Here is a 26222-nt window from a genome sequence, read left to right as displayed (position 1 = left end):
CAAAAAATGAGTGGCCTTCAAAGCTACCTCCTTCTCTTTACTTTTTTTAAGTAATGTCTACACCTAACATGGAACTTGAACCCATAACCCTGAGGTCAAGAGTCAGATGCTCTACTGAGCCAGCCAGGTACCCCATCCTCTTCCTCCCTTTTAGAAACAAAATAAAACAAAAATACTACATAAAAGTATATGGAATTAGGGGCACCTGGGTGACTCAGTTGGTTGAGCATCCAACTCTTGATTTCGGCTCAGGTCAGGATCCCAGGGTCATGGGATTGAGCTCCACATTGGGCTCTGTGCTGAGCTTGGAGGCTGCTTAAGATACATTCTCTCTCTCTCCCTCTCTCTCCCTTTCTATCTCTCTTCCCCTCTTCCCCCCACTGCTCCCTCTCTCCCTCCACTCCTCTGCCCTGCACTTGCACACACACACACTCTCCTTCTCAAATAAAAATTAAAAAAATTTTTTTTGTTATTAAATTTTGTTTAATGTTTATTTTTGAGAGAGAGACAGAGACAGGGTGTGAGCGGGGAGGGGTAGAGAGTGGGGGAGACACAGAATCCGAGGCAGGCTCCAGGCTCTGAGCTGTCAGCACAGAGCCCGACACAGGGCTTCAACTCAAACTGTGAAATCAGGACCTGAGCCAAAGTCAGATGGTTAACTGAGCCACCCAGGTGCCCCTCCCCCCCCCCAATTTTTTTTTAAGTACACAGAATTAGATAATACAGACACACATGTATAAAAATACTTACCAAGAGTTTTTTTTTTAAGCTTGCAGACCTGTTTGTGACCCATTGTGCCTTTTTTATAATTACACAATTTAATTATCTGTTATAGAAATGGTTAAAATGAGCTGAATGTTTTGCAAAGACTCAGGAAAGGAAATTTTAAAAATTCCTTTCCAATTAGGTATGAATGAGACAAGTAGAAAAATGTAAGAAAATTCTGCGTTCAGACTGCTTTGTAAGCATTTTTAAGTTCTTGCTGCATGTTTCTGCTTTAAAGAAACCAGAATTGGAACTCTTGGAGGATGTACTGTGGGTGCAGTGTATATATAAAAGATGTATGTTGGAACTTCTATTCAAAGAGGTTTTGGTCCTACATCAAAAGATTGGTGAATGAGACCTATTTGTTTTGAGTTTTTAAAAATGAATCTTTTAGGGTGCCTGGCTGGCCCAGTTGGTAGAGCATGCGACTCTTGATCTCAGAGTCATGAGTTGAAGCCCCACATTGGATATAGAGTTTACTTAATAAAAAATTTTTAATGTATGTTTTAATGATTTTGTTCCCCACTCTTTTTTTTTTTTTTTAAGGGATCCCAGATGCACAGAATTGGGTAAATCATCTTTGATTCATGATGACTGTCATTGCTCTATGCATGGCCTGTTTTTTAGTTTTTTTATTTGTATTATATACTGAACCCCCACTGATATAGTTAGTGTGGCTGCATAACAGTTGCCCCAAAATTTAGTGGCATAAAACAACCATATTTTTATGCTCATGGATTGTGTGGGCAGAGCACAGTGGAGAAGGGTAATCTCTTTTCCGTGATGTCCTTACTCAGAAGACTTGCAAGTCCAGAGGCTGGAATCATCTGAAGGTTTGCTCATTCATTGCTCTGACAGTTGAAGCTGGCTGTTAGCTGAGACCTTAGCCAGGACTGTTACCAGAAACACCTACCTGTGGCCTCTCTGTGTGGCCTGGGCTTACTCACTGCATGGCGGCTGGGTTCCTAGGGCGAGTGTCCCAAGAGAAAGGGAGCCGGGAGGAATTTGTATTGTTTTTATGATGTAGCCTTGGAATCAGATTGGACACTGCCACTCTCATTTCCTGTTTCATATTGACTTTTGAGGGGTACTTGCTTTTTATCATAGCGACTGCCAGAAAACCCATCTTCACAAAGATGATGTCAACAAAAGGCATGCGGTAGTCTGGTGTTAAAACCATGACTACCTTGCCTTAGTAGTTCAGTCACTGACAGATTGCTGTATTTCCTTGTAGTGCTCCAGGGTTCCTTAGGGCATGGTTTGGGAACCAAGATCGTATTCTACATTGAGCTCCCTGTGCAAGGCTGTGGGACCAAACCCATAAGTTTCTTAGAATTCCTGTTTGTTTGAAAGACTCTCTGAGGCAGCATTTTAAATCTTGGGGTGCCTGGCCGGCTCATTCGGTGGAGCATGAAACTCTTGATCTTGGGGTTGTGAGCTCAAGCCCCAGGTTGGGTGTAGAGGTTACTTAAAAATAAAATCTTCAAAAAAATAATCTTTGTAAGATGTTAACAGAGGGTTTTGCAGTCATGCCTATAGTTTTCCTGACACTGCACTGAATTTGATTTCTGTTCAGAAACCATTTCTTTTTTTCAGAGAGAAAGAGTGCAGGAGCTTGAGCCAGTGTGGGAGGGGCAGAGGGAGAGAGACTCTTAAGCAGGCTCTACATACGTACGTAGCCCAGCACGGCACTCCATCTCATGACCAGAGCTGAAATCGAGTCAGACGCTCAACCAACTGAGCCACCCAGGCGCCCCTGTTCAGAAACCATTTTAAATTTTAGCATTGTTTGCTGTCTGGAGGGGCTGAGAATGAGAAATGTTTTCTTTGGATACCTGCAGGTCTTGGCTCCTTTATATGGAACGGTTCTTTCTTATCTCTTCTCACATTTTACCATCTGCCACTAAGGTTCAACACTGGAAGTCTCCTTAGACTGGCTCATCCAGTTCATTGAGTGTGTTTCCTGTTTCCCACCTTACTAGAAGCAACAATGCTGCTGAACAGAAGTCCCCTTTTCTGTAGCTTCCAGTAATGTTGATTTTCCTAAAGCTCTCCCTCACAGTGGCTTTGAGAGCCTTCAGGCTCTAAGTCTCTTTGAGGCCCTAAGTTCTTTTTTTTTTTAATTTTTTTTTTCAACGTTTATTTATTTTTGGGACAGAGAGAGACAGAGCATGAATGGGGGAGGGGCAGAGAGAGAGAGGGAGACACAGAATCGGAAACAGGCTCCAGGCTCCAAGCCATCAGCCCAGAGCCCGACGCGGGGCTCGAACTCACGGACCGCGAGATCGTGACCTGGCTGAAGTCGGACGCTCAACCGACTGCGCCACCCAGGCGCCCCGAGGCCCTAAGTTCTCATCAATACTTGCCTCAAGGTCTTTCCAGTTTCTACCCACTGCCCAATACCCAAACCTCCTCCATACATTTTAGGTTTTTTGTTACAGTAGCACCCAACTTCCAGGCACCAAAATGTGTTCCAGTTAAGTGTTGCTGCATAACAAACCATCCCAAAGCTTGGCCGCAGCATCTCTGCAGCTGGCGCAGAGGTAGCTGTGTCCGCCCCACTTGGCGCTAGTGAGAGCCGGTGCAAGGCCGAGGTCTCGTGAGTCTGAATGTGTTGTGGAACTAGTAAGAACCCTGGGGAGAACAGCAGTGACCACAGTTTCTAGCTCCTACTGTAACTTTCTCTCAACCAAGCAACTACCAGTAAGAAGGATTCAGCTACTTATTAATTAATGAATCCACTAGTAGAAATTTAGATTATTTCTAGTTTTCCATTAGTACAAAATAATGCTATGATTAACGTCCTTCATTCATTCAGCAACTTTAGATTGCCATTAGAGCTAAGGCACTGTCCAAAGGGATGGAGGTAGAACACTGAACAAAACAAGTCTCTATTCCTTACAAATGGGGGAAGAGTCAGGGGGCGGAAGAGGATGTTTTACGCCACACACAGACACATAGTACATTAGGTGATGAAACATGAGGAAAAATAAGAGTGATCGGTTAGAGAGGTGCTATTTTTTAAAAAGGGATCATGGAAGAATAATGATTGAGCAAAGACCTGAAATAAAGTTATAGATAAAGCAATGCAGATATCTGAGAAATGCTTTGCCTGTCAGGCACAGGGGCTGGAACTGCTTGGACCTTGCATTTGGAGTGTGCAGGATCCCTCCAATTCTATGTGTACCTGCTTATTTTCTTTAGACAAATACTCCTGGAAGTGGAACTGGTGGGTAAAAGGATTGGGGTGTATTTTAGACTTTTAATGTATGTCATCAAATTGCCAAAAGTTACGGTGATTTGTGTCCACTCAGTAGTATCCTTCCCCTTATTAGAATTTCTTTTCTGAAATTGTGTATGCTGTATAGTTCATATTAAAGAAATTTAGGGAGTACAGAAGGGTATAAAGTATGTTTTCATGAAATAGTCTGAGTTATAGGATAGAATAGATTTTTAAGAGACATTTTAACAAGGTCTCATTACCTTTTTAAAATCTGTGTAGAGGGGCACCTGGGTGGCTCGGTCGGTTAAGTGTCCAACTCTTGATTTTGTCTCAGGTCATGATCTCATGGTTGTGAAATCAAGCCCCGCATCGGGCTTGGGATTCTCTCTCTCTCTCTCTCTCTCTCTCTCTCTCTCTCTCTCTCTCCCCCCCTCCCTCTCCCCCCCCCCGCCGCTCCCCCACTCGCACTCTCTTGCTCTCAAAATAAATAAGCTTTAAAAAATAAATAAAAATAGAAAAAATGATTTGGAGTGAAGTTCAAACCTTATTCACTGGCAACAGTTTTGAAAGTAGCTCATTTCTTTTTGACTAATTGTAATAGTCCCTCTTTTATTCTATTTTTCTTCCTTGGCCGTCAGATTCTAGATCTCTCCTATCTTGGTAGGCGAAGTCCTTAAATCTTTATCCAACAACCTCAGGGATTTGGGAACTTTGATTTGCATATTAGACAGCAGATCTTTATATAGAAAGTCAAGTATAGTAAAACGTTAACTTGAATCCCACTCATTGAGATGGCAATTCTTAGTTAATATGTAAATAATGTAGACAATTTCCTTTTATGTCTAGCACAGTTTTCTATTAATTTACCCTAATTTACTAAAGAGTAGCATTTTGGGTTTTTTTAGCGTTTTCTTACGGAAAACTTGAAACAAAATGTAATAAACTTGTACCTAAACTACATGACCTACACAAAGTGTACCTACCTGTTATGCAGCTTCAGTAATCATTTTGCCATTCTTGTGTCATCTGTGTGTTCACCTACTTTCCATCTCCTGCTAGATGATAACGATGATTTCTGGGCTTTGTTTTTGGGTTTTTTTTCAGGTAAAGTTTACATACTTTGAAGTGTACACATCTTAGCTGTAGGATTCTGGCAAATGCATATGCCCATGTGCTTATCAGATGCAGAGCATTTCTCATTTCTGTCTTTCCGTCAGTAGACTTCTGTCCTGAGACAACCACTACTCTGATTTTTTCACCTTAGGTTAATTTTGCATATTCTAGAACTTGGTGTAAATGGAATCGTACAATGCATACTCTTTTTTTTTAATGTAACTTTTCATTGTTTCATTCACGTTGTAGGTGTGAGTTGAACTATTCCATCATATGAACTTATCATGATGTGCGAATAGGTTTAGCTACGTTAATATTTTCTTGCAGTATAGTTTCTGAAATACATTGGCGTCTCATTTAAAAATCCATAAATTGGGGCACGTGGGTGGCTCAGTCGGTTGAGCATCCAACTTCAGCTCAGGTCATGATTCTCATGGGCTTGCTGCTGTCACCACGAAGCCTGCTTTGGATCCTCTGTCCCCTTCTCTCTCTGCCACTTCCCCAGTTGTGCACACTGTCTCAAAAATAAACATTTAAAAAAATAATAAATAGGGGCGCCTGGGTGGGTCAGTCGGTTGAGCGTCCGACTTCGGCTCAGGTCATGATCTCACGGTCCGTGGGTTCGAGCCCCGCGTCGGGCTCTGTGCTGACAGCTCAGAGCCTGGAGCCTGCTTCGGACTCTGTGTCTCCCTCTCTCTCTGCCCCTCCCCCATTCATACTCTGTCTCTCTCTGTCTCAAAAAGAAATAAAACATTAAAATAAAATTTAAAAAAAATAATAAATAATAAAATAAAAATCCAGCAAATTATAATTAAGGCTGATCCCTCCCCCCCCCCTTTTATTTTTCTTTTCCTTACTTTGTGCTTCAACAAGTATCCAGTAACTTCAGCTTTCAACATTTTAAAGTTTATATAAAACTAACACCTAATACTTACAAATTCTTGATTTTGTTAGAAATTGATTTTTTTTAATGTTTTATTTTTAAGAAAGAGAGCGCACAAGCAGGGTAGGGGCAGAGTGAGAGGGCGGCAGAGGATCAGAGACCGATGTGGGACTTGAACTCACAAACCGTGGTATCATGACCTGAGCCGAAGTCAGACGTTCAACCGCCTGAGCCACCCAGGTGCCCCAGAAATTGATTTTTTTTAATGTTCTTATTTATTTTTGAGAGAGACACAGAGAGACAGAGCATGAGTGGGGGAGGGGCAGAGAGAGAGAGGGAGACACAGAATCCGAAGCAGGGTCCAGGCTCTGAGCTGTCAGCACAGAGCCCGACGCGGGGCTCGAACTCACGAACCATGAGATCATGACTTGAGCTGAAGTCGGACACTTAACCGACTGAGCCACCCAGGCGCCCCTGACATTTTTTTGAATGACAGAAAAGTTTTCTCTGGAAAAAAATCATTTTACTTCCCACTAAACAAATGGCATAGTAAGTAATGCCTCCTTTTTTTCTCACTTGCGTTTCCTTTTCTTTGTCAGAACCAAGTCCCTGAGTCCTGAGTTGGTAGCAGCCGCAGCTGCTGTTGCAGATGTTCTCCCGTTCGATAAGCAGATGACCAAGTCAGAGCTGCTCAGGCAACTCCAGCAGCACGAGGAAGTCTCAAAGGCACAGAAGGATGGAGAAAGAGCTAAAATTAGGTTAGTGGATCAAATAGTTCTGTCAGTAATGCTGGTTTCTCAAAATAGGCTGTTTTCATGTGAGTGGTGAGCAATACGCAATTATATTCATACATTTATATTTTATATAAAATATTTCTCTTAAGTGGAATGTTAGTAATTAGGTTTTTTAAAAATGATCTGAAGTAAGATTGCGGTTTGTAAAAGATCAGTGGGATGGTTAAAGTTTTCTTCTGCCAGGTTATACAATTTCTTGCTCCTAAAAAAGAAACTAAATTCGGTAGTGTTATTAAAAACAAATACAGAATAAGACAGTTTCTCTGAAAAGATTCATTTTTTCCGTTAAATAATCTGTTGGTCATGTGCAGAGTGTGATCATCTTCAGGCCTGTTTCCTTCAGTTTTTGCTCTTATCCTTACATTTAGCTGACACCTTCCCATCCATCCTCTCGTCTCATACTTGATGCCCTGTTTGAAGTCGATATACAGCTTTAGATGTTTGATACTTTTTCGTTAGTGACACTTTTTTTTAAATAAACAACACTTTTAATTCATGTTTTAAATTCACATTTCTGAAGAACACCTTCAAAAGTTAGGTTTCAGAAGGAAACATAGATCTTGGTGGTCTGTAGAGTGTGAATGTTAATAATGTGTGTGTGACATGTAATCTTTCATTTAAGGGGTGCCTGAGTGGCTCAGTCGGTTAAGCACCTGACTCTTCATTTCAGCTCGGGTCATGATCTCACAGTTCATGGGTTCGAGCCCCACATTGGGCTCTGCGCTGGCAGTGTGGAGCCTGCTTGGGATTCTCTCTCTCCCTCTCTCTCTGCCGCCCCCCCCAATAAATAAATAAACTTAAAAAAATCTTTCATTTAAACATAATATTTAATGCTATATTACTGCATAGAAGTGAAGTATAAACAAAGTGATATGAATCTCATGTGTAAGAAAGTTTTTTACTATTCTGTAGCTAAAATTTCTAATACACTGACCTTTTTCTTATTTCAGTGTCAGTAACATAATATCAGATATGAAAATTGCCAAATCTTCCACAGCTAGAGTTAGTACAAGACCAGTGCATCAAATTCAGTTTGATGAAGGATCTAACGATTACATGGGCCAGAAGAAGACCAGTGATCTTAAAAAAAGGTATTCAGGCTCTTTGGTTTTGTTTATTTCTCTGTAGGTTTACTTTATTCTGTGCCTGTTATTGCTGATAGGTGTTTGAGCATTATAGATGAAATTATATCTGTTTTCTCACTCTGCGTGTACCATGTCTTACAGAGGAAAAGGTGTTCTGGGTTTAGCAGTCTTATGCTTTTCTATACCATTAATCAAGTTGGGCCCTTTCTCGCATTTACCCACGATGAATAGAGGTCTCCTGATTTAGGATAAGTGAAGCTGATTTAATGCTGAACAAATGAACATTTTGTGAGAAGCATTATTTTTCATTCTGATTCATACGTAACAATGTATATTCATATAACCTTTATTTTTCTCTATATAATTATCATTATTCATATCTTAGAGAAATAAGCCATCATCAAAAAAAGAAAGAAAGGAAGATCCATTATAATATCTGAAAGTGGCAGATATTTGTGGCAATTTGAATTTGGTAATTTGCAGACTTCAAGATGCTAAGCCATGTTTTACATAATTATTTTATAATACAAAGCTGTCTGTATTCACATAAAGTTTCTGCTTTCTCTCCTTCAAGCCCATAAAGTGAAAGTTGGGGACAGGGAACCAGATATTTATAGCACGCTGTGACAAAAACTAACTGATCTTTGTAGGAGGAGGTGCCTACAGTGGAGTATTTTTGATGTGTTATGTATTCCGTGGATTTTCTTTTAATTATAATTCCAGCAACTTGAGTTAGCTCTTTTCAGAAGTTAAACTATGAATTTTGCACAGGAAAATTGTAAAAGATGGTCAGCAGTTAACAAAGGAAGTTCAAGAGGTTACAATGACTTTGGGAAATTATTTGAATTACTAATTTAAAGTGATTTTATACCTATGACATATTATTAGATAAAATAGAATGAGTACTTGGAGTTTTACTTAAGATTCCTCAAGAATATTTAATTTCAGGGGCGCCTGGCTGGCTCAGTCAGTAGAGCATGCAATTCTTGATCTGGGGTCATGAGTTCAAACCCCACGTTGGGTATAGAACTTACTTTAAAAAAGAATATTTAATTTCAGTCTTGTTTGAATCATTCTTTGTTGAAATGATTTCATGATTCCATGCAATTATGTCAGAATGCTATATCATAATTTGATTCTTAATGGTATTAGCTGTCATTAAAAACTAGAAGGTGGCGGGCACATGACTGGCTCGGTCAGTAGAGCTTGTGACTCTTGATCTGGAGGTCGTGAGTTCAAGCCTCGAGTTGGGTGTAGAGATTACTTAAAAGTAAAATCTTACAGGGGCACCTAGGTGGCTCAGTCAGTTAAGTGTCCGACTTGGATTCAGGTCATGATCTCATGGTTCATGGGTTTGAACCCCATGTCGGGCTCTGTGCTGACAGCTCAGAGCCTGGAGCCTGCTTCAGATTCTGCGTCTCTCCCTCTCTCTCTGTCCCTCCCCTGCTCGCTCTCTCTCTCTCTCTCTCTCTCTCTCCCAAAAATAAACATTAAAAAAAATTTTTTTTTAAGTAAAATCTTAAAAGAAAAATTAGAAAGTGGGAAGGGAGTAGCTAAAAAAGTAGGACCGGGGTTTATGTGCATATAATGGCTATATTAAAAAACTGACTGAAGGACTCTAGAGTTAGGGAAAGCAGTGGTAAGACACCAAGTTGTTCTCCCTGCTCTGTCCTGGGACAGCCTGAGACAGTCCACCATTAATATGCCCTGGGCTGATTCCTTCAGTAAGAGAACAGAGAAGTGTAAGGCACAGAGCACTGGCCCTAGCATACCTCAGAGTCTTGCCACTGTGCTAGACTAATCCCGGAACTGCGGCAACTTGCATAGCCTCGTTGGTCTGTTTCCTCATCTAGGAGATGCTAACTTAAATGGCTTTCTTGAGAAATAGGAAAGGGATGTGCAGACTCTATATAGTAGATGCAATGAAAACGTCTGTTCCCTTCCTTTCCCCTTTAGTACCTTCTAAAATTCCATACTTTACCAGATCATTCCCTCTTTACCATGAGTCACCTTAATCCATCATCCTGTTGACCTGATGCAAAGTTGGGGACTGCTTGGTGCAGAGAAGAATGCAAGCCCTGAGGATGGTTCTGGAGCATAAATACCTTTGTTTAAAATACTTGGGGACCTGCTAGCGAAAACCTGAAGTGATTTGAGATCACTTTATCTAATTTTAATATGGTATTTGCATTTTTTCAGTTAGTGTGATATTGTAGAAAAAAGTAATGTGATCCAGAAAAGTATTCAGAATTATTTTAAAAGTAACTGTCCATTTTTTAAACTGGCTTTTAATCTGCCAGTAAATTTATGTAAGTATGAATGTAAGGTGATACATGAAGCAGTTGATTAAAATATACAAGGAAAAGTTATCTGTTAACTCTCTGACATTAATTTCAGTAGTTAATTAAAAATGTTATATAAAGAAAGTTAATCATTATGTTAAAATTACAGAATGATTGCTTTATAAGTGGGAATGTTTTGATTTATCTGTGCCATCTTTTATAATTATAGTTTGTAATTAAACATGCAGTGTTTTCTGCCCTTAAACTGAGACAAATGTTGACTTCAACAACTTTTAATTTAGCATATTTTAATAGCTGTCTAATGTTGAGTTTTCTAAAACCTTAATATGAAATGGATCACGTAAAAATTATGACAATTCAAACTAATCTTTTCAATTAGCTGTTTTAGACATTAAACTACTTAACCCGCTTTATTGTATCATGATGATGCAAAACTTCAAGTGCATTTGTTGCGGTTTTTCATTGTCAGTTCTAAAGATGCAGAAATTTAGTTAAAATGGGTGTGAGTCAGTGGAATATTTTTAAACTTCTACACTGAGTATTTCATATACAATTTTCTTTTTCTAAAGAATTTTTTGTTGGCAGTGTATAAAAATATTAAATTGTTTTTTCTTTTCCAGCCTTAGGAAAAATATACTCAAGGGGAAGAGACTTAATATTTTTGACCTTAAGGCCATTACTGAAGAGGCACCCGAAACAGGTTTGTTAAGAACAACACAATTGGGGGGTGCTGGGGTGTTAATAAGTTAAGGGTTCAAGTCTTGGTTTTGGCTTAGGTCATGATTTCTCAGTTTGCAGGATGAAGCACCACATCAAGCTCCGTGCTAACAGCACGGAGCCTACTTGGGACTCTCTCTCTCTCTCTCTCTCCCCCTTTCTCTCTTCCATGCACGCGTGCTCTCGCTCACTCTCTAAAAAAAAAATAAACATAAAAAAAAGAACAACACTGTTTCTCAAGTATACAAACATTCCATCTTTCAACAACGTCCTTCACGTTTTGATTACATAATGTCAAGTATTTTAATAAGCCATCCTGTCATTGACCTGGGTCCTGCTTATGAACGTAGTTGTTGACATTGCCAGTCTTGGTCAGATGTGTCCCTTGAAATGTTGCATGCTATGAGACAGCGGGAGGTAACTCCTACCAGCTTCCTGAATCCAGAGCTATCAGTTGGCTGCTGATTTGGGTTAGAACATTAATGATCACCTACCATTTGCAGCTGTGCTATTACAAAAGCTAAACTGTGGCTTCGGCCCTAGAGCAGCTTGCTGTCCAGAAGAGGAGATAGCATTTGTAGAAGTGACTTAGTGAGATGATTTGGAGACTGTTTCGGAGCTGGGAAGAAGAGCATTCAGGAGATCTATCTAGCAGTCTCATGTTTTTTTCTTAATATATAGTTAGTCCTTGTTCTTTATTCTTCCCCCTTTCTTCTTTGGGTAAGAAGTCAAATCCTTCAGATTCATCATTTGAAGTCTAATTCGAAGAGATACGAGACGTCCTCTTGCTTGACATTAAATATGGTTTAGTGATAACTTAAAATAGATGAGAAAATTCAATGCAAATGGTCTTCAGCTTACAAGTGACTTTCATTTCCAAAGATTCTCAGTTAGCTTTTGGGACTTCATAGAAATAATTTTATAATTGATTTTTAAGTTCTGAGGCCAGCCTCCAGTGTCTCATTTAATCTATCACTTACTTATATAAACATCTGATTTTTCCCGATATTCAATAAACCTTTAGATGTTGGGGCCTAGGTTTCACTGACTTTTGTATACCCAGCAGCACCTAGCCAAGTGGCTTACAGATCATAGGAATTAGTTATGTTAAATTGTAAATGCTTTTTTTTGAACAAATTGAGCTATATAATATCTATCCATAGAGGAAAACTCAAGTGATTTGAGATCACTTTATCTAATTTTAATATGATATTTACATTAATCAGTGTTTGTTCATTTAAAACTGAAAAGAAAGCTAAGAGAATAACCTCCTTTCTCTTATGTGAAAACTGCATTGTTTGAGCTTGCTGTCTCTCAAATAAATAAACATTTTTTTCTTTTTTAAAGGGAATTTACTGGGGCGCCTGGGTGGCGCAGTCGGTTAAGCGTCCGACTTCAGCCAGGTCACGATCTCGCGGTCCGTGAGTTCGAGCCCCGCGTCAGGCTCCGGGCTGATGGCTCGGAGCCTGGAGCCTGTTTCCGATTCTGTGTCTCCCTCTCTCTCTGCCCCTCCCCCGTTCATGCTCTGTCTCTCTCTGTCCCAAAAATAAATAAACGTTGAAAAAAAAAAAAATTAAAAAAAAAGAAATCACAAGTTTAAAAAAAAAAAAATAAAGGGAATTTACTGTCAGGGCAGTCACTGTTGTCCACCTAATGAACAACCAGAAGAGGCACTTGTATTCTTGAAGAAGCCAATTTGCTTTTTTTGATCAGAAATCCTGTTCCTAAAACTGAAATTAGCTGGCAAGGAAGTACTGAAATTTTATAGAACAGTATAAAATGATTGTACTTTAATAAGGAAAGTAATATGCAAATTTATGAAAATTTACTCTAATGAAGGTACTGTTTAATAAGTTATACTTGCAGGAGTCTAAAGAACGTCTTTTGTTCCCAGTTAAATACAGTAGCAGCAACATGCAGACTTAAATTTAGCATTTATTCACTGCTGTTTCCCTATCACCTAAAATAATGCCTGACATATAATTTACATTCAGTAATTATTTATTGATTGAATGAGTTCTTCTATCCCAGGATTCCCGCATTTTGCTCCCTCCATGTTCCTACCACTGCTGCAAAGGATATAGTCATAGACCCTACTGCTTATCCTGGAGTAATCTAGAGCCAAGAGGCCAGATAGCTTAATGGAAGGAGTTTCAGTATTTGATAGATGTGGGTTATTCAAATTCATATTCTGGCATACTAACCTCTTTGAGTTTTCCTTTCTCCATCTATAAAATGGGGCTGATACATACCTCACAAGGCTTAAATGAAGTAATGTGTAATTGAAGTGTCAGGAGCACAATGGACATTCAGTACATAGATGCAGCTGTTAGCAACAACGATGATGGCATTGAGGCACCTGGGTGGCTCAGTCGGTTAAGTGTCCGATTTCAGCTCATGTCATGATCTCACTGCTTGTGAGTTCAAGCCCCGCGTTGGCTCTGTGCTGGCAGCTTGGAGCCTGGAGCCTGCTTTGGATTCTGTGTCTCCCTCTCTCTCTGTCCCTCCCTTGCTTACGCTTTGCCTCTCTCTCTCTCTCTCTCTCTCTTTCTCTCTCTCTCTCTCTCAAATATAAAATAAAACATTAAAAAATTTTTTTAAATAGAAAAAAACGTAATGATGATGGTGTTGATGATCATGGAAAAGACATAGGTTCATCAGTGTCCACTGAATAAATCTATAAAATGGGACTATGATAATTATTTTACTGTTATGATTACTCTGGAAATGTGGCTAATTAAGCCTAACTGCTATGATCTTTTCTCTGTATGAGATGTTCTAGGCCAACATACTTAATATCTAGCAGTCAGTGTGCAGTCAGACATGGCTGTACATGAATTTTCACATACTAGTCTGTGTGGACATATGTTTTCTCTTGGGTAAATATCTAGGAGTCAAATGGTTGTATGCGAAGTGTATTTTCTAATTTTTTAAGTAACCGCCAAACTATTTTTCAGAAAGGTTGTGCCATTTTACACTCCCACCAACAGTGACTGGTGGAAATGCAGTTCATTCTTGAAAAGTGTCTTACATTTCCAAAGCAAATAAAATGATTAAAATGTGATATGATGGTGGTTATAAGCTAACATGATATTAACTTACTTAGAGGGTTGGTTGTGAGGATTAAATGAACTAATGTAGAAAAAGCATTAGCACAGAGTAAGTGCTCCGTATCCGTTAGTAGTATTGTTATTATGTTAATTTAATTTCTTTGGTCTTTGTTAGTTGTATATTGGTGACTTATCTTGACAGACTAAAAGGTAAACAGGCTGGACTATAAATATCAAAGTCACATGTCTTATAAAAAATATTCACATTCATGGAAACATCCTTAAACAAAATACATATTTTTTTTTTCCTTTCCAGTAGAGGGGGCAGTGAGACTTCAGGGCTTGCTTGCCTAGCAGTGTAGTAAAACAGAAGCCAAGGCTTGCAATTATGGTTGCTGCAGGCTTTTTATGTCATTTTTGAACAGTTTGAGCTCTCCTAGAATGACCTTCCATTATATACTGTTTATGTATATCCCTCAGGACCTGAAATGTTTCACCAATTTGGAGTTGATTATAACATTTTTGTAAAAATAAAGGTATATACGCATTGACTTGTGATTATTTGAAATGTTTTTATTATACAGAGACAGCACCTTCACTTTGGGATGTGGAATTTGCTAAGCAGTTAGCTGAGGTAAATGAACAGCCCCTTCAGAATGGTTTTGAAGAGATGATCCAGTGGACCAAAGAGGGGAAACTGTGGGAGTTTCCGATTAACAACGAAGCAGGTAAATCTTAATTTCAGAGTTTTATACAGTTCAGTGATGGAGATTAAATCTGGCAGGTGTTCAGTCATAGAGTCTGGATACTTACATGAATTTCAGAACTTTGTATAAATTTCTTCGTGGTGTCTGAAAAGGAAATTTCACAATGTTTTTAAAAGGAACGTTAGAGGGGCACCTGGCTGGCTCAGTTAATGGAGCATGCAACTCTTGATCTCAGGGTTGTGAGTTCAAAACCCATGTTGGGTGTAGAGTTTACTTAAAAATAAAATCTTTAGAAAATAAAAGGAATGTTAGAACTTCCCTTAATTCTAGATGTTTGATAAGGAAACTAAAGAAGTAAAGTTATATGGCAGAAATGCATCATGAATTGCTTTGTGACATGAAAGTGTTGACTGCAAATGATGACAGTTCTCTGGTTGCTCAGCCAGGATTATCTGGAAAATCTCATACATTTAATCCTGGGAATGACATCATATTTCAACTTTAGAGAACATTACAACTCTTACAAAGCCTTAACTGGTTATCTTTTACTCATAAAACCATTGCATTAATGAGGTGCAAGGTTCTTGTACTTGAAAACCACTCAAAGCAAAAATGTTGGAAGGCTTCGAAATTTCGTGGAACTCTGGCAGCATACCTAGATGCTTTGGTGCTATTACCCACTTTCCTGGAGATTATTCTGGAGATGATACCTCTTCCTCACTGAAAAGGAAAACAGTATTACTGTGCTACTTATGTTTTGTGGTATTTTTTATATTATCATCAGCTAAACGTTTTAAATGTATTTTCAATTAGAAGAGGTTCATTTACTTTTATGGTACAATTAGGTAGGAGTTGCAAACACCTCAGTAAATCTTGGGAAAGTATAGTCCATATTTTAACCTTTGTAGTATTATACGGTCACCTTAATATTTTATTTTTTGATGACATTTGATTTGTTTGGATCAATAAATGGAACAGAAACTTAAATATCAGAAATATTTTGTCTTCTATCTTGATGAAGTGTTACTTTGTTTAGGAAAACTTTTTAGAGACTTAACAATTCTTTAGCAAATTCGTAATATTTTGTGTATTTGTGTGGTATATGCAGTAATAAAGGATGCTGTGTTTCATCTGTTACATAACATGTATATTTGCCAAAGTATTATGCTTTCCATACTCTGGTAGGTGTCGGGGAAAAAAAACCCAAGGACTTTTCAGTTGTACAAACCAGAGTACAGATCTGAACTCTCCCATTGCTTAGCCATTTGCCTTTGAGGAAGTTAACCTCTTGAGCCTTAGTTTCCTCATCTGTAAAATTAAAGATACCTCACTGGAAGAGTATAAGAAATAAAACGAAGTTATTGGTTTGCTCAGCACAGTTCTTGGCATATAAGACGTGTGAATAAATGTTAATTCATTTCCCCTCCTGTATGAACATAGGCTTTTAAAAGGAGAAAAGAACTGGGGCCTGAGTGGCTCAGTTGGTTAAGAAACCACCTACCTGCATGCAGCTCAGATCATGATCTCACGGTTCGTGAGTTCGAGCTCCACGTCAGGCTCTGTGCTGATAGCTCAGAGCCTGGATCTGCTTCAGATTCTGTGTCTCCCTCTCTCTCTTCCCCTCCCCCACTTGTGCTCTTTTTCTCGCAAAAATAAACATTAAAAAAATTCGGAGAGGGGCGCCTGCATGGCTCAGTCAGTTGAGTGTCCAATTTCGGCTCAGGTCATGATCTCGCTCGCGGTTTGTGGGTTCAGACCCTGCGTCAGGCTCCATGCTGACAGCTTGGAGCCTAGAGCCTGCTTCAGATTCTGTGTCTGCCTCTCTCTGCCTCTCCCCTGCTTGCACTCTGTCTCTCTCTCTCTCTCTCCCTCTCTCTCTCTCAAAAATAAATACACATTAAAATTTTTTTTTAATTTTAGAGAAAAAAATTAACAGAATACAGTATGTAATATTAAGGGAAGATTTCATTATTTGATGAAATTTGGATGTTCCAAGTCCTCACAGTTAAAAACATGGTTTTAAAACCCAATACTGAGGTAGAATAAGTGTGACTTTATTTAGGAGAGACAGTGGTTAAGGGTTCCAGTTTTGAGTGAGTTGTATGCTTAACTTCTCTAAGCCTCACTTCTCCTGTCTATGAAATGGTGGGAACAATAATAGGACTTATTTTATGGGATTCTTCTGAGAAACAAGTGAGGTTATTATACAAGTAAAGGATCATCAACCTCATCATTCCCTGTTCCTACAACAACAATATTGTGAGAGGATTTTACTGTAAGGATTTTAAATCTTAAACTATTAGTGAGGATATGTATTTTCTAGGAACCACCAAGTAGTGTAATAGGAAAGTATGGGTTGGTATACATTGTCATCAGTAAAACACTTAAGATCATCAAAATCTTGAATGTCCATACTCCACAGGAACTTATCTTAAATTTGACCTGATTTGTAAGAGAGTTTATTTTTTACAAAAGGAAAAAAACATGTATTTTGGTTAGGTTGGGGAGATAAATGTGACAAGTTTCCATACACATGGTACATATTATTGATGCTTCAGGGTGGGAAAGGGAGGTATCTCATTTCCAGCTCCTTAAGCCAATTGTTATCTGAATGAAAAACAGGAAAGGAACTGTGGAAACTTTCTCACTTTGATCACTCCCCTCAATATACACTTAGGAACTTCAGAATACTTTAAGAGACTGGCATTAGAATTTGGAGCCTCAGCAGTTTAATAAGATTCTTCTAGATTTCTTATTTTTAAATTTTAAGATGAATAAAACGTCATGCTGTCTCTACTAATAGTTAGCTTTATGAAGATTTACTTTGATGCTTTTGGGGAAAGGGGTTTTATTTCTAGGGGCAGGCCATGCCGGTTTCTGAACGGAATACTGAAAATGACAAAATGACGTGTCCTGTGTTTATAACTCCGCTTCCCAGTGTTGTGTTTTTCATTTATGTAAAAAAATTGCAGTTTGTTGTTTTGCCGTGTAAAACATATAAATTATTTTCTGATTTGAAGTATCTTTTTTCAGTTTTTTTGTTTTTTTTTTTTTGTTTTTTTAAGAACTGGTTTGTCCCTTCTGTTTTGCTTTGCCAGCATAGAGATTTGCAAGAGCAGTTAGGTGGCATTATTACCACTTAGATTTTGTAGTAGTGATTTTCTATTGGATTGATAATAAAAACATTTTTATTTTAGCTTTGACTTTGACTTTAAACTTAATCATATTTTTACCAGTACCCAGTTAACAGTCTTGCTCTTGAATGTTCTTTAGCCATATATATGCCACCAAATCGTGTTCCGAAATGTATCAGTTTTTGCTGCATAATGTGCCACCCCAAAACTTAATAAAACAACAACTAAGTTGGAACTGCTCATGAGTTTTGGGGTTTTCTGGATGGTTTTGGCAGCTTAGCTGAGGGTGGGTCCTTCTAGAGTGGCTGGTCTCACATGTCTGGCTGTTGGTGCTGGCTGTTGTCAGGGAAGATGGAGATACCTGGGTTATATGTCACTCACCATCTCACAGACCAGCTTGGGCTTCTTCACATGGCCGCGGTAGAGTTCCTAACAGCAAGGAAGAGCAAGGATTGATGTGTAAGTGTTTTTCAAGCCTTTGTTTGCACTGTGTTTAGTAATACCCCATTGGCAAAGCAGGTCACTTGGCCAACCCTGAACTCACCGGTTTGAGAGACAGGCTGTACCTATTTATGGGAAGAATGGCAAAGTCACACTGTAAAGGGCATGAATAGAAACATAGGGGTGATGTGTGGCCATTTGTTAATCTACCACCTTGATTTTTTTTTATTTACTTTTGTTTTACTTTTTTTTTTTTAATTTTTTTAGTTTATTTATTTTTGAGAGAGACAGAATGCAGGCAGGAGAGGAACAGAGAGAGAGGGAGACACAGAATCTGAAGAAGGCTCCAGGCTCTGAGCTGTCAGCACAGAGCCTGATGCAGGGCTCGAACTCATGAACTGTGAGATCATGGCCTGAGCCAAAGTCGGATGCTTAACTGACTGAACCATGCAGGCGCCCCTTTTATTTACATTTGTTTTAATAAAAATAACGTATAGATCTTTAAATGTCCAAATAAATTTTTTAAAAATCTCTCAGTAAATATAAACTAACTCCAAGTGTGATTAGAAAACATTTTTTTAATGTTTACTATTTTTGAGAGAGAGAGACAGACAGACAGACAGAGTGCAAGCAGGGGAAGGGCAGAGAGAGAGGGAGACACAGAATCCGAAGCAGGCTCCAGGCTCTGAGCTGTCAGCACAGCGCCTGAGGTGGGGCTCAAACTCATGGACCGCGAGATCATGACCTGAGCCCATGTCGACGCTTAACTGACTGAGCCACCCAGGTGCCCCAGAAAGCATTTTTCAAGCCTCCTATTTTGAGATCATTGTAGATTCACATGCCACTGAAGAAATAATAGGTATCCTGGACAGCCTCTACCCATTTTCTCCCAATAGTTGCTTCCTGCATAACCAGACTACATATAACATTACAGCCAGGCCATTGGCATTGATAGTTCTTCAACCATGTTCAGATGTCACCAGTTTTACAAGTAGTGCTTTGTATGTACATATTTAGTTCTGTACAATTTTATCACACATGTAGAGTCATGTGACCACCACCCCAGTCAAGCTCCGACTCAAGGAGCTCTTGTATACATACACCTTTTATGACCGCACCCGTTTGCCACCCACTGCCTCCCCTCCTTTGTCCTGGATCCCTGACAATCATTAAAACGCTTCTACATTTCCTACTATTTTCCCAGTTCGGGAGATATATACAGGGGCACCTGGGTGGCTCAGTCAGTTAAGCATCTAAGTCTTGATTTCAGCTCAGGTCATGATCTCTCAGTTCCTGAGATTGAGCCCCACGTCATTAGCTTGGAGCCTACTTGGGGTTATCTCTCTGCCCCTCCCCTGTGTGCTTGCACGAGCACTCTCTTTCTCTCTCTTCTCTCAAAATAAATAAATAGACTTAAAAATAGATACAAATAGAATCATATAATGTGTAACCTTTGGGGATTGGCTTTTTTTCAACTCCGCCTGATTAATTCTCTGGAGATGTATCCAAGCTGTTGCATGTATCGGTACGTTTGTGGGTTTGTTTTAATTGAATATGCCATATAGTTTAGCCATTCACCTGATAAAAGTCACCTGGGTTGTTACCAGTTTGGGGCTATTATGAATAAAGGTACTATAAATACTCATGTACAGAGTTTTGTACGAATACAAATTTCCATTTCCCTAGGGTAAATACTTAGGTGTGAAATTGTTGGGTCATATATGGCAGTTGCATGTTCACTTTTTAAAGAAGCTTCTAAACTGATTTTTGGAGTAGCTGTGCCATTTTATATTCCTTCCAGCAATGTGTGAACAGTCCTTGCTTCTCATTCTCACCAGCAGTTGATGTCGTCACTGTTGTCTTTAGACTTATTTACCTTCTGATGAATGTGTATTAATAGCTCATTATGGTTTCAATCTGCATTTCGTTAATCGCTACAGAGGTTGACCGTGTTTTGTGTGTGTGTGTTTGCCATCTGTTTATTTTCTTCAATGAAATGTCTGTTTCTGTTTTTTGCCCATTTTCTAATTGGGGTGGCTGGTTTTCTTACTTTTGAGTTTTAAGAGGTTTTTTTATGTATACATTCCAGATACTAGCCCTTTCTTGAATATTCGGTTTGCAAATATTTTTCCCCTGTCTATAGTTGTCATTTCATCCTCTTAACAGGGTCTTTGACAGAGGAAATTTTTTAATTTTGATGGAGTCCAGTTTTTCCTCTTACGGATGGTGCTTTTGGTGTCAGGTTCTTTGCCAGCCCTTGAACCAGAAGATTTTCCCGTATGTTTTCTTCTGTTCTTTTTTTACGATTTTATTTTTGAGGCACCTGGGTGGCTCAGTCTGTTAAGCATCCGACTTCAGCTCAGGTCATGATGTCACAGTTGGTGAGTTTGAGCCCCCAGAGCTGCTTTGGATCCTCTGTCTACCTCTCTTAATGCCCCTCCCTTGCTGGTTCTCTCTGTCTCTCTTTCAAAATAAATGGATAAACTTAGGCGCACCTGGGTGGCTCAGTCAGTTAAGCGTCCGACTTTGGCTCAGGTCATGATCTCGTGGTTCATGAGTTCAAGCCCTGTGTGGAGCCTGCTTGGGATTCTGTATCTCCCTCTCTCTCTGCCCCTCCCCCGCTCATGTTCTGTGTGTCTCTCTCTCTGAAAAATAAACATTTAAAAAAAAAAAGATTTTATTTTTAAGTAATCTCTACACCCGACATAAGGCTCGAATGCACAGCCCCGAGATCAAGAGTCTCCTGCTCCACCGACTGAGCCAGACAGGCACCCATCCCCTATTTTTTTTTCTGTATGATGTATAGTTTTAGATTTAAGTTCACGATCCCTTTGGGGTTCATTTGTATGAAGTGTGAGGTTTAGGTCGAGGTTCTTCCTGTGTGTTTGTCAACAGATACCCAGTTGCTCTGGCACCGTTTGTTGGACCCGCTACCCTTTCTTCATTGAATTGTTTTTGTGCCTTTGTTTAAAAAACTGGGCCTGAGTGTGTGGGTCTGTTCTTACTCAGGCAGGGCTGCCATAACAAAATACCACGGATGGCTCGCTTAAACAACAGGTTGATTTTTTCATAGTTCTGGAGGTTGGAAGTCCAAGATCAAGGTGCCAGCAGGTTTCGTTTCTCCAGGCCCTCTCGGTTTGCAGATACTTTCCTCCTCGTATCTTCGCGTGATTTTTTTCCCTCTCTGTGCATTCTTGGTGTCTCTTCCTCTTCTTATGAGGACACCAGTCCTGTTGGATCAGAGCTCCACTGTTGCAACTTCATCTAACCTTAATTACCTCTTTAAAGGTCCAGTCTCTAAATATAGTCATTGGGGATTAGGACCTCAACCTATTGTTGTTCAGTCCATAACAGGGTCTGTTTCTGGCCCTCACTTCTGTTCCATCAATCTGTGTGTCTGTCCCTCTGCCAATATGATACTTTTGATTATTATAGCTATTTCAGTAAGTCTTAGCATTATTGTTTCTATTTTATTTTTCTCTGTCAAGATTGTGCCTTTCCTTACCAATTTTAGAATAGACTTATCTGTAGCAAAACCTCACTGAGGTTTTGATAGGAAGAGCATTAAACCTATAGATAAATTTGGAGAGAATTGACATCTTAATAGGTTGAGTCTTCCAATTTACATTTAATTAGAAATGTGATTGATTTTTTGTGTTGATTTTGTATCCTGTAACCTTACTGAACTCACTAATTAGTTCTAGGAGGTTTTTTTTTTTGTAGATTCTTTGGGATTTTCTATGTAGACAAACACGTCATCTACAAATGGGGATGGTTTTATTTCTTCCTTCGCCATCTCTATGCCTTTTCTTCCTCACTGCAGTGGCTAAAATTTTTAGTACTGTTTTGGGTAAGATTGGTAAGAGCTGACTTTGTTTTTGTGCTCATGAACTTAAGGGAAAAGCCGCAGTCTTTCACCATGAAGTATGATATTAGCTGTAGATTTTTTATAGATGCTCTTTATCAAGTTGAAATTGTCTTTCTTATTCTAACTTGGTGGAAGTTTTTATCAAAAATGGGTGTTGTGTCACATGACTTTTCTTCTTCAGCCTGTTGCTATGGATGACATTGTTTTTCAAATGTTGAACCAACCCTGCATAGCTGGCATAAATCCCACTTAATCCTGGCATATAAATCTTTTTATACATTGTTGGATTTGTTTGCTAATTTTGTTTAAAGTTTTTGCCTCTAAGTTCATGAGAGATAATGGCTCGTAGTTCTCTCTCTTTTTATTTGTTTTGTTGTTGTGTCTTTGTCTGGTTTTGGTAACCAGGTAATACTGGCCTTATACAATGAGTTTGGAGGGGTCTAGTTTCTGGAAAAGATTGTGTAAAACTGATGTTAGTTTTTCTTTCGGTGTTTAATAAGATTCTCAAGTGAAGCTATCTGGGCTTAGGGATTTCTTTTTTGAGACCTTTTAAACTACAAATTTCTTGAATAGTTATAAGTATTCAGGTTATATATTTTGGTTTGAACTTTGGTAGTTTAATCGATTTTTAAGTTGTCCATTTTTTTCTTCCCCAAGTTGTTGAATTTTTAGTATATAATTGTTTGTGGTATTCTTTTATTATGCTGTGAATGATTTCAGGATTTGTAGTGATAATCCCCTTTTCATTTCTATTTCATTCCTCTCCTTTTTTCTTTACCAGACTTAACAGAGACTTATGAATTTTACTGGTTTTCTTTAAAGAACTAAGTATTGGGGGGCACTTGGGTGGATTAAGACACCGACTTGGTTAAGCATCTGACTTTTGATTTCGTCTCGAGTCATGTTCTCATGGTTCCTGAAATCGAGCCCCACGTCTGGCTCTGCGCTGACAGTGAGGAGCCTGCTTGGGATTCTCTCTCTGCCTCTCTCTCTGCCCCTCCACCACTTGCACTCTCTCTGTCGCTCTCAAAAATAAAGATTTTTTTTAAAAGAACTAAGTATTTGTTTCACTGATTTTTCTCTATTTTCCTGTTTTCAGTTTTATCGATTTTAAATGTTTACTTCCTTCCTTTGCTTGCTTTTGGACTATTTTGCTCTTTTGGTAGGTTCTTGAGGTGGAACTTAGACTATTGATTTGAGTGGGCCACCTGGCTCAAGTCGTGGTCTCACGGTTTATGAGTTTGAGCCCTCTGTCGGGCTCTGTGCTGACAGCTCAGAGCCTGGAGCCTGCTTCGATTTCTGTGTCTCCCTCTTTCTCTGCCCCTCCCTCACTCACACTCTGTCTCTCCCAAAAAAATAAATAAACGTTAAAAAAAAACGATGATTTGGGGGCGCCTGGGTGGCTCAGTCGGTTGGGCGTCCGACTTCGGCTCAGTTCATGATCTCGCGGTCCATGGGTTCGAGCCCCGCGTCGGGCTCTATGCTGGCAGCTCAGAGCCTGGAGCCTGTTTCGGATTCTGTGTCTCCCTCTCTCTCTGGCCTTCCCCCATTCGTGCTCTGTCTCTATCTCAAAAATGAATAAACGTAAAAAAAAAAAAATTAAAAAAGATGATTGATTTGAGACTTTTCCTCTTATGTAAGTGCATTTAGTGCTGTGTGTTTCCTTTTTTAGGACTGCTTTAGCTGTGTCCCACAAATTGTGATATGTTGTGTTTTCATTTTCATTCAGAGTTTTTTTTTTTAATTATCTTTGAGATTTCTTCTATGACCTATGAATTCTTTTTAAGTATATTTAAGTTTTAACTGTTTCCTATTGTCTTCCTCTTACTGATTTCTGGTTTGATTCCATTATGATCAGAGAATCTACTATGTATTACTCCAGTTATTTTCATTTGTGACCTAGGATGTGGTCTAGCTAGGTGAATGTTCCATGAATTCTTGAAAAGAATTTGTCCTCTGAAATAGTTTGGTGGAGTGTTGTGTAGATGTCAGTTTGATACCGTTTGTTGACGTTGTTCACTTCTTCTCTGTCGTGGCTAATTTTCTATTGTGCAGTTCTCAGAATTGCTGATGGTGGACTTTTGAAATGCCCAACTATCACTGTGGGTTTTTCTATTTCTCTTTCATTTCTATCATTTTTTTCTTTCACATATTTAGAAACTCTGTTGTTTGGTGCATACATAATTCAGAGCACTGTATCTTCTTGGTGGATTGACCCATTTGTTATGTAATGTTTTTATTTCTCCCCAGTAATTTTCTTTGCTCTGAAGTCTATTTTACGTGATAATCATATAACCACTCATGCTTTCTTTTTTTTTTTAAACATTAATGTTAACAGGATATATTTTTCTTCATCCTTTTACTTTCAACCTACCTATGTTGTATTTGAAGTGAGCTTCTTATAGAAAGCATACAGTTGCATGTATGTTTTTATATCCACTCTGCCGATCTCTGTCTTTTGATTGGTGTATTTAGACCATTACATTTGAAGTGATTATTGATTGGGGTGCTTGGCTGGCTTAGTTGGTAGAGTGTGTGACTCTTGATCTGGGGGTTGTGAGTTCAAGCCCCACTTATTATAAATCTTAAAAATAAAATCTTTAAAAAAAAGTAATTATTGATTTGTTAGGACTTAAGTCTCTCATTTTATTAGTTGTCTTCTGTTCATTTTCTCCATTTCTCATTCCTCTTTTTTTTAGCTTCCTGTGGGCTGCTTGAACATGTTTTAGGATTCTATCTTGTTTTGTTTATGTGAAATTTTTTTAGTTTAATTATATGGTTTTCTGGGGCGCCTGGGTGGCGCAGTCAGTTAAGCGTCCGACTTCAGCCAGGTCACGATCTCGCGGTCCGGGAGTTCGAGCCCCGCGTCGGGCTCTGGGCTGATGGCTCAGAGCCTGGAGCCTGTTTCCGATTCTGTGTCTCCCTCTCTCTCTGCCCCTCCCCCGTTCATGCTCTGTCTCTCTCTATCCCAAAAATAAATAAATATTGAAAAAAAAAATTTTAATTATATGGTTTTCTTAGTAGTTGCTTTAGGTATTAAAATACTCACTAGCAGTAACTGCTGCTACCCTTTAAACATGTATTATATGCTAAGCCTTATAAAAGAGTTTTATAAGCTTTGTGTCTGTGTAATCTTTATGGAAACCCCTTGAGGAAGGCTCTATTTTAATCCTCATTTTATACCTGAAAACTGATGCTCAGAGAACTTTACTTAATTTACACAATCACACGGTTGTTAAATTGGTGGGAAAACCCAGGTCTTACTACAGAGTTCATGCCTTTAACTGTAAACCCGTTAATCTTAATTTTATGAGAGAGGTTTTACATGAAAATCGTAATGTATTTTTATCTCATTTCCTAGGTTTTGATGATGATGGTTCAGAATTTCATGAACATGTATTTCTGGATAAATATCTGGAAGATTTTCCAAAACAAGGACCAATTCGCCACTTCATGGAGCTGGTGACCTGTGGCCTTTCCAAAAATCCATATCTGAGTGTTAAACAGAAGGTTGAACATATAGAGTGGTTTAGAAATTATTTTAATGAAAAACAAGACATTCTAAAAGAAAGTGGCATACAGTTCAATTGAAGACCATGGAAATTTTTGTTTCAAGCTGGAGATAGATACTATAACTAAATTAAATCATTTTACTAGAAGTTTTCCTATATTATGTTAATTATTACATCTGATTTGAATGGTATAAATGTTAACTTGCTTAAAAGTATGTAATAGTAACTGAAGAATATTCTTGCATGAAGAAAAGTCAACATTCACAGAATAAACTAGTAATTCTTAACAAGAAGAATATCTTAGAATTAGTAATAAGTTTAAGGCTGCTTTCTCCAACATTTTTCTTTTCAGTGACCATACTTCTTTGAAATATAATTATTAGCCACATATCTGATGATATCAGGATGCTGTAACAGTTGAGATGATTTATAGACAGGTTTATATGCCGTGAATATGTGTATCTACATACACATATGTTTTATATATTTGAATATGTATACATATATATTTTTATATATTTCACCATAAATTAATGACCCTTGTGTAAGTCTGGGTCACCAGTGAGAAGCAACCTTGTAAAAATAAACAGCTTATTCTAACCCCCTCTAGCCCTTTAGGTCTTCATG

The 26222-nt window shown here is 38.7% G+C and overlaps 1 protein-coding gene across 1 annotated transcript in view; it reads left to right on the top strand.

Annotated features, from left to right (window-relative positions):
* MRPS31 (mitochondrial ribosomal protein S31) overlaps positions 1-25691 on the top strand; it is a 32019-nt gene extending 6328 nt beyond the window's left edge. The window contains exons 3-7 of the mRNA XM_047079120.1: positions 6584-6742; positions 7729-7869; positions 10787-10866; positions 14518-14661; positions 25445-25691. Coding sequence (XP_046935076.1) covers positions 6584-6742; positions 7729-7869; positions 10787-10866; positions 14518-14661; positions 25445-25674 — 754 coding nt within the window. The 3' untranslated portion in view covers positions 25675-25691. The remainder of the gene's footprint in view (positions 1-6583; positions 6743-7728; positions 7870-10786; positions 10867-14517; positions 14662-25444) is intronic.
* The last annotated feature ends 531 nt before the right edge of the window (positions 25692-26222 follow it).

The sequence above is a fragment of the Lynx rufus genome, unplaced genomic scaffold (assembly GCF_022079265.1).
Source record: "Lynx rufus isolate CCGP_SWC_20201006 ecotype Redwood Valley unplaced genomic scaffold, mLynRuf1.p SCAF_1, whole genome shotgun sequence".
NCBI lineage: Eukaryota > Metazoa > Chordata > Mammalia > Carnivora > Felidae > Lynx > Lynx rufus.
Note: the sequence above shows the minus strand (reverse complement) of the source record. Positions and strands in the feature narration are given on the sequence as shown.